Below are 8,112 nucleotides of genomic sequence, written 5' to 3'. Positions count from 1 at the left end.
CCTTTGAGACAGGCTACAGTGTGAAATTTTGAAACTTGAGGCGAAGCTTGACACTGTGATTATGTTCTAATGTTTTGCCACCGCGGTCACATGTAGTGTGCACGAAAGGTCACGACTCACGAACTGCCGGCCTCGACCTCGTCTGGCCAGTCTGAACGTCGCCGGCACATCACTGGAGATCGTTAGCATCCACCCGCCGTGCCCATCGCACATCTCAAACCGAGCAGTCGGTGCGCACTCGAGGCCTGTATGGATATCTCGGCTGACGAAAGGTTCACATGCAACACACTGTAAAAGCCGTAAAAAGCCGTATTTAACATAGTTTCTAAGGCCCCAAATAGAAGATTTCGTTCCGCTTACAAGAGGGACGAAACGCTTTAAAGTTTGAGATGGAGATTGGGACATTTATTTTTATTATTGTCTGTCGGCTCCCGCGGTGGTTATCTCTAGTCACGAGGACCTACATATGGACTCGCGCGAGTCGCGAGGCTCCTACAAACGATAGGTGGCGGCTCACTACTGGGCACATATCGTACGGGATGAGCTGTCGGTGATGAGGACTCGGACGTCGATGAGGGCACAAACGGAGAGAAGCGCCTCATTCATAAGCGCCCGAACAGCTCAGCGGTTTATTTGAGCGTTTCAAGGACTCACTGCTGTCTCCATGGCTCTCGCTACCCTTAGCCTCCGGGCACACGCTCTCGGTCTTCCTGTACTCTCTAGAGCGAGCACACACGCTCTGCGAGCCCTGTCCACAACAGTTGCGCCTGCACAGGAGGCCGTGTCGTCGTCGCAAGCCGAGCCGTTCACGCACTACCGCATTACCCTCAGGCGGTCCGCCATTTCACTCCCGAAGAGGATCAAGGGCACACTTGTCTCGCTCGGCATCCACAGGAGACACCAGACGGTGTATCACGAACACTCACCTATCAACGCTGGAAAGATCCTGCGCGTGAAAGAGCTGGTCGAGGTGGAGAACGTCCCGGCGTCTGCGGTTAGGACGAAGACGGAGCAGAGGCAGGAGAGGAAGGCACCGAGGGGCTATATGGTCGTCGGGTCGAGACTGCAGGAGATTGTGTAAGCTATCTTACGATTGTGAGTGCTATGTCACAGCGGCAAAGTCGATACTTATTTACGTTTAGTCTTTGAGTCCCCACAGACAGTGCTTCACGTTGTTTCTTCGTCGCACTCTAGAGCAAGTCCAACATGGAGCACTACAGTTTGCATTATCATCCGCCGCTGTCACATTGAACATGTCTCGCATGAGCAGCAGCCGGTGGAGGATTTCGGTCGGCGGCACGCGAGAGACGAAAGGTAAATACGTTATCCATGTAGACCGCCTCTCTGGTGTGTTGCTCTGTCGTTTTGTACGACTTTTCTCAGGAATTCTTGGTGTTCTCCGGACGGCTCAGGTGTGTATCAGGCTATAGACCCACTCGGAAGCCAGCAGGTAAATGCTCGGGTGATGTCTTACACTTCACTCTCTCCTCATGTTCTGCTTCTCTCGAACTATCTCCACACTTGGTCATATGACACAGCTTTCCTTTCTGTCATTTTGATTTCAAGGCGAGGCATTTCAGCCTTGTCCGGCACGCTGCACTCAAAATCCTCATCTAGCGCCTGCAGCTTTGTGGCGTTCGGGCGTTTGTCGCATGCGCGCACTAAGTCGGATTTCTCAGCCTAGCCGCGGTGAGCGTGTTATGGATCATTTGAAGCATGCACATATGTCGATCACAACAGGGAGATATGTGTCATCTCCTCTTGACGTTTTGAACGTTTAATCGGCACGCACGCGTGCGGTGTAGATTTCTTTCGACATCCCCTTCGGCCTGAGAATCCTAAAATATTTCTACTAGTCACAGGCACGAAGTTCCCTTGTCAGCCGTTGGGAAGAGTCAGCCGTCAGTAAAAAGGAAAGAAAGAAAGAAAGAAAAAGATTGAGCGTTTGGCACAAACAAGTCAAGTTCAATGTCGTCAAATAGCTAATGTTCGACACATCAAGACAATTATGGGCTGCATATGTCGTCATGTAAAACTACACTTCTCAGTACGGTGCCATAAACGGCCTCCGGTATAATTGGAGAACATGATTTCACTCGTCAGAAATGTTATACAGTATTCATTTTGTAACGTATTACACTGTGCTATCCTTGACCTTCCTTACACAATTACAGACGATCTAGATGGTAACGTTTGACACTGTCCAGGGCTCGGAGAAACACATTTTACTTACTGATGTTACCGAGATCGGTGCAGGCTTCCTTGACACGGACAACGAGGGTCTTCTCACCCTCACGGACCCAGATACGGGGGTCGTAGTATTTCTTGTTGGGCTTGTCCGCCCCCTCAGGGTTACCGACCTGGGTCTTGAGGTAGCCAATCTTCGAGGTAACAAAGTCCTACAAAGTACATTGGTAAGGAGCCTGCACTGCACATCTGCAAGGTACGTACCCGAATACCGGCGAGATAAGCGAACTGAGTGTCAGTGTCGACGTTCATCTTGACGACACCGTTCTCAACGCCGGTCTTGATCTCCTCCTTGGTCGAGCCGGAACCGCCGTGGAAAACCAAGAAGCTGGTTGAGAAGTTCAGAGCACGCATATAACAAGGATTCACAGAACAACTTACAGAGGCTTCTTGCTGCCGCCGAGCTTCCCCTCAGCGTAGACTTGATGCTTCTGAAGGAGCTCGGGGTGAAGCTTGACGTTACCAGGTTTGTAGACACCGTGAACGTTACCAAACGCAGCCGCGATGGAGAAATTAGGGGAGATCTTAGAGAGAGCCAAGTTGACGTCCCAGATATCCTCAGGCTGGGTATACAGCTTGGCGTTGTCGACTTCAGTGTTGTCCACGCCGTCTTCCTCGCCGCCGGTGATACCAATCTCCATCTCAAGCCAAAGGCCGAGCTTGGCCATGCGTTCGAAGTACTGCACACAAATAGCGATGTTCTCCTCCTTTGACTCCTCGGAGAGGTCGAGCATGTGTGACGAGAAGAGAGGTTCGCCATGGTGGGCGAAGTACTCTTCGTCCGCCTTAAGCATGCCGTCGAACCATGGCAAAAGCTTTTTCGCGCAGTGATCGGAGTGCAAAACCACGGGGCTTAGAGATGACGACACATGTACGTTCAAACCGTGATCACGGGAGAACAAGTGGTAAGGTGTACTTACACACCGTACTCCTTCGCGACAGTGCGGACATGGTGAGCGGCAGCGATGGCACCGAGGATGGAGGCCTGTTGCTTGTCGTTCGCAAGACCCTTACCAGCAAAGTACGCGCTGCCACCTTGGGAGACCTGAATGATGATCGGGGCTTTGATATCCCTGTTTTAGGGTGAGATCACTGGAGAGGAAACTGAAGAATGGCACAACGAACCGGGCAGCCTCAAGGACAGCGTTGGCGGTGGAGGAGGAGGTCACGTTCTGTTGGTGAAAGCTTGAGGGGGCGCATAGGGCGGCAAGGAGAGGGGGACTTACGATGGCCTAAAGAGGAGTTTTCCAAGGGAATGAATAGTTGCGATTGCCTCGATAACGCGATAGACTACGCACAGGAATAGCAAACTAGATAATAAAATAATCAGTAGGATATCTCGTTGCGTGAGGGGAAGTCATTGTACCTGGTTCTCCTTCGCGTATTCAAAGAGCTTGCGCACATTGTCGCCAGTAAGAACACCGGCCTACGCTGGGGATAAGCCCTGTGTATGCTTTCCTGCAAAGTCCTCTCAACATACTGGGACAATTTCAAGGACACCCATTGTAAATAGTCGGCAGAGCTGAGTGGCAGAGGATGAGAGGAGAGGAGAAATCGGTGAGATTCGACTCGGTCGCAGCGTCCCGGGCACCCTTAATACGGCGTCATCCACGTGACCGGCTCCTCTGCTGCCGCTCAAAAGTTCTTCCCCGCATCTCGGCCGTACAACGTCCACCACTGCACCGAGTAAAATGCCGCAGCCACACCATGATGTCCTTGCCGAATATTGCCCATCGCCTATCGAACCACTCAGGACATTCTGCTCGCCGCATAAATTTATGTCTAGTCTCCAGGATCCTCGATGCTCGTACGGGTACCACGCTATGTTACACTTGTAGTCCATTTGATTCTTTGTTAGTTCCTAGATATTCTAGAGACTAATGCGGAGTCCCACGGAGAGCCAACCTAGACAACGCCATCGCTCCGGATCGCGCACTGACCAAAGTCCCGCTTTTGCAGGCCTTCTTCCTTCGGCAGGATGTCCTATCAAGCAAACGATAGTCAAAAACTCAGGCCAAAAAGTGTAGTCGAGTGAGACGCACGAATTCAAAAATCCCCAGAGGCAGACCCATCGTTACACATGCGTTCGGCGAGTCCTTGAACCGGACATTTAGCTTCATGAACAAGCGATACTCGCGGAAAAACACGTACCACAATCGCACCAATGTGACTCTCAACTGGAGCTGCCGAAAGCAGAAGGTAGGCCTGCTCACGCGCTAGGTCGCGCGTCAGTGACTAGCTTTCAGCGGCAACCAGAATGCATACTGTATCCGAGCTAGCGCAGATCCGTAGTTAGTTTCTCTGCGTGGCGTATACAGCCTACAGCAGCGCGTACCTTCATGAGATAGGTGATAGCATTTAAAGCGGCTTGCTTGTAGGCGACGGTGCTGTGACAATGGAGACTTAGTACCTATAAATAGGCTTACACTGGCGAGGCACACTGACGCGTCCATGTTGTATTGCTTGCCATCGCCATCTGTAGTTTCTGGTTAGCACGTGAATGATGAAAGTATATGACAAGAGCTCACGATAGTCAACGCTGATACCCTCAAAGACGAGCTGCAAAAAGCAGTAATGTAAGCTCACAGCTTGCACCCGCGGCCTCCTTTACCCACTTTGGCTGAGTACATCGGATCGATGGGAGAAGGCTGTTCGGACCCGGCATGAACATTTATGACCGATATCCTGCAAAATGTAACGAACCAAGAAGATAGGTTGCTTGAGCGCGAACTTTTCGGTGCCACCCTTGATAATGCTGCAGTTGAAGGTAATAATACCGGCCTGTAGACAAATGGTTAGGGACAAATCGTCAACGCAGCGGAGGTCGTGCAAACCATTTCAATGGCGCCACAGAACGACATTTCACCGTCACCCTGAGAAAAGTGCAGATCACCAACGGACAGGTTCGCGCCTTTCACGAAAACAGGAAAGTAGCAGCGCGAGCCCCTGGACAGGTTCTTGATCTGCAGATATTGTCAGAGATATGGATCCTTAAGAATGACGTCGAACGAACATCACAATTTCCACCATGCTCACGCCCAGGGACTGTCCGCGCACCTTCCCTGTAGATCTTCTCAAGAACATCCTTCGGCAGGTCCTGACCAACATAGGCGCCTTTGGGCTCAGGCGGGAATGCAACGGCAGGCACCTCGTCCTTGTGAGCCGCGATAAGCTCACCCTCGCGCTTGTTCCACGTCGCTAACAGCTCGGGGGAGGGCGCCGTACCGATGAGGCCTGGGTGCGAGATGCCCGCGAAGCGCACGCCGGGGACGTGACGAGACGTCGCGTAGATGCCGTTAAAGTCCCAGATCGCCTTGCACGCTTTGCTATCGAACTCACGCGCTGCAAAAGGGGATCAGACAAGCGCGAAGATAGAAGGAGGGGGACATACCGAACAGGCCACCGCCATTATTCAGCTCGAAGATGCCAGTGTAGCCCCAAGGCATCTGATCGAAGGGCCGGACTGCGTAGCATAGATGTCAGCAACGACTAATCTCGTGGAAGCACATCCTTACCATCGAGAATGTCCACAACTAGACAATCGCCCGGCTCGGCGCCTTCAACCGCGATAGGTCCGCTGAGGTTGTGTATGGCGGTCAGGTCGACATTCTTGATATCATCGGAACCTGCAGATCGTTAATTGTCCTGAATCATAATTTCAGAACGTCATGCTCACTATCGTTGTTGCCGATCTGAGCACCGGTCCAGTCTAGGCACATGTTAGATGAATTTTATGAAACGGTACGTGAGACTTACCGATGCATTCGATGTTGAACGTCTGGCCGGGCTTAACTGAAACGACAGGCGGGATGTCGCAGCTGTCATGAAGGGTTAGGGAGTATTATTACGGTGGAGGTGAACACTTACTGCCAACGATTATGAAGACCCTTCTGCTGATCTGCACGACTTAACCGCGGAAATGAGAGCATATCGCGCGTCATGACATCATAACTCACGTGAAGGGATCAATCTACTCAATCAAAGATTAGCTATAACCACAAACGGCTTCCAGGACACACACCTTTATAAGAGTGGGGTGAGGGATTGAGTTAGCTTTTGTAGCCATGTCTCTGAATAAAGCAGTGGGTAAGAGCAGGAGGGAAGAATATACCGTCCTGGGAGAAGACAAGCAAGAAGCAGACGCGGTATATATAGAGGAAAGAGCTTAGGAGGCTCAGATGATAAGGTCGATCGTGATGTGTACGGAACGCACCACGGAAATCGATAAGCTGGGAGTTCCTGAGGTGTCGCATGCCTCATGATCGAGTCCTTGAGACTCTAGCTTGATTTTGCACTGATTGTGCCAGAATCAAGTGTATCAGGCCCACGGGGTCTTGTCTGAACAGTGGCGAGTAAAATCGGTAATGAGGGGGAATTGGTCGGGCATACATCGAAGGGAAGTTGCGGGAACAACCTAGATCTGAAGCTTATCAGAGGACGCAGGTAACAGGCACCTAAGTGCACTTGATATGAGAAGATAGCGCAACCGTCTTACGGCGCGGTCACGTGACAATAACGCCTTTCCACCGGCGCATTAATTCATGCCACTTGGCGGTAGGACTCCTGTATGGAACCATGGAGTATTTATATGACTCAATATTAAGCAGTGTCGAGAAGGTGACGATAGCTTCGATTCACTAAGACGTATGCATTAGCCAACTTCACGGCGTGCTCGGGCTGTTTTAGAGCGATGAAGTAATAATAATCCCTGGTAGCTTTCGGCAAGGACTAGTCCATACCGAGAAGTCAGCGCACTCACCGTCGATTCCTCGTCCAGCAAAACAGTAGAGCCAGAGTTCGTGTACCATAACGTCTCCCAAATCTGCGCAAGATCAGAAGTCGGTATCGGAAGAAGGCAATTGAAAAGCTGCACGAGCCTGCTGCGGGCACTACTGCCACGGTGATGAGACTACGGCTTGACAATAATTACAGGCTCATATCAGTCGTTACAGATACGATATGGCAATGTTATTATTGGTAAGATGAGTGAGATGATCCAACCAGAGAAATTCAACAGCGACGGCAAATGCCCCTGCGCATCTCCTCTTCCCTGCTCACGAGATCAGCGCAGGCGTCAGTAATGGGCTCCCCGACGCACCTATACTCGAACATGAACTGCACTGTAACGAAGATGCACATACATGTGAACAGGAGGAACTGGACACCTACGTGTCAGAACAAGGACGATTAGCACAACCAAAACAGCGACATAAACACCGAAGTGCGCACCTTCCCAGCCGGAGACCAGGCGGCCGAGGAGATATGATACACCTTCTGTCCCCATGACAAAGCCGATGAGGTTCGCAGTCATCATCATGAGAATGTTGAAGACTCCGCCGATCGCACAAAGGTGGCGATACCACCATCTGTCGCCACACTACAGAAGGTCACTCTCAGTACCAAGAGGGAATTATTGATTGAAGCACAAACCTCTTTTTCTGTGAGAAAATAGCGAGCGGCAATTTCAGGCAGGATGAAAAGACTAACAAGCCACCCCCAAGCAAGAAGGCGGAAGGACAGATCGTGCCAGAGGGCTACAAATGAGAAAACGAGGACTGTCGTAAACTTCAGGTTCTTCGTTCCACCTAACGGTATATAAATATATCTGAAGGCAAATCTAAATCACATCCTACCGTTCACGTAGATGGAGGTAGTACCGACCTGACGATCCAGAGGTTGTAACTGCGATGCCAACTTCTCCAAAAGCCCAGGACCGAATAGTTATTAGCCATACAGCGGACCATGTTTTCCGGAGGATCGATCCCATCAAGTATGGCCCAAAGCCGGAAAAATCGCCACGGGATCAGCAGCTAAAGACATGATTAGTTCTAAGCGGTGGTTACTGTGGCCCGCGAAGTGAGGTAC

The 8,112-nt window shown here is 51.1% G+C and overlaps 4 protein-coding genes across 4 annotated transcripts; 1 reads left to right on the top strand and 3 right to left on the bottom strand.

Annotated features, from left to right (window-relative positions):
- The first annotated feature begins 628 nt into the window (after window positions 1–628).
- Window positions 629–1,106, top strand: PHACADRAFT_251775 (uncharacterized protein). Its single transcript, XM_007393160.1, has one exon. The coding sequence runs from the start codon at window positions 665–667 to the stop codon at window positions 1,079–1,081; it is 417 nt and encodes a 138-aa protein (XP_007393222.1). The 5' UTR covers window positions 629–664; the 3' UTR covers window positions 1,082–1,106.
- Window positions 1,107–2,102: 996 nt separating this feature from the next.
- On the bottom strand, window positions 2,103–3,774 carry PHACADRAFT_251772 (uncharacterized protein). The gene is made up of 10 exons (XM_007393159.1): window positions 3,728–3,774; window positions 3,614–3,673; window positions 3,546–3,557; window positions 3,474–3,479; window positions 3,373–3,419; window positions 3,168–3,320; window positions 2,629–3,099; window positions 2,452–2,575; window positions 2,234–2,399; window positions 2,103–2,179 (listed from the first exon to the last, which is right to left on the bottom strand). Exons 1-10 carry the CDS (start codon window positions 3,749–3,751, stop codon window positions 2,169–2,171), a joined length of 1,074 nt encoding a protein of 357 aa, XP_007393221.1. The 5' UTR covers window positions 3,752–3,774; the 3' UTR covers window positions 2,103–2,168.
- A 378-nt stretch (window positions 3,775–4,152) lies between these two features.
- PHACADRAFT_89706 (uncharacterized protein) lies at window positions 4,153–6,313 on the bottom strand (the record flags this gene model as incomplete). The annotated part of the gene is made up of 17 exons (XM_007393158.1): window positions 4,153–4,230; window positions 4,290–4,343; window positions 4,399–4,463; window positions 4,513–4,522; window positions 4,583–4,649; window positions 4,693–4,723; window positions 4,776–4,806; window positions 4,863–4,895; window positions 4,951–5,028; window positions 5,082–5,210; window positions 5,261–5,589; window positions 5,639–5,710; window positions 5,763–5,873; window positions 5,924–5,956; window positions 6,004–6,065; window positions 6,115–6,134; window positions 6,269–6,313. The coding sequence occupies 17 exons, from the start codon at window positions 6,311–6,313 to the stop codon at window positions 4,153–4,155; spliced, it is 1,248 nt and encodes a 415-aa protein (XP_007393220.1).
- A 944-nt stretch (window positions 6,314–7,257) lies between these two features.
- On the bottom strand, window positions 7,258–8,057 carry PHACADRAFT_90470 (uncharacterized protein; the record flags this gene model as incomplete). The annotated part of the gene is made up of 5 exons (XM_007393157.1): window positions 7,258–7,300; window positions 7,346–7,412; window positions 7,477–7,624; window positions 7,678–7,852; window positions 7,909–8,057. Coding segments are annotated over 5 exons (582 nt in total), but the record flags the coding sequence as incomplete, so codon positions are not given.
- Between the last annotated feature and the right edge of the window lie 55 nt (window positions 8,058–8,112).

This window comes from Phanerochaete carnosa (assembly GCF_000300595.1).
Source record: "Phanerochaete carnosa HHB-10118-sp unplaced genomic scaffold PHACAscaffold_3, whole genome shotgun sequence".
Taxonomy (NCBI): Eukaryota; Fungi; Basidiomycota; class Agaricomycetes; order Polyporales; family Phanerochaetaceae; genus Phanerochaete; species Phanerochaete carnosa.
The sequence above is the reverse complement of the archived record's forward strand: the minus strand, read 5'-3'. Positions and strand labels throughout refer to the sequence as shown.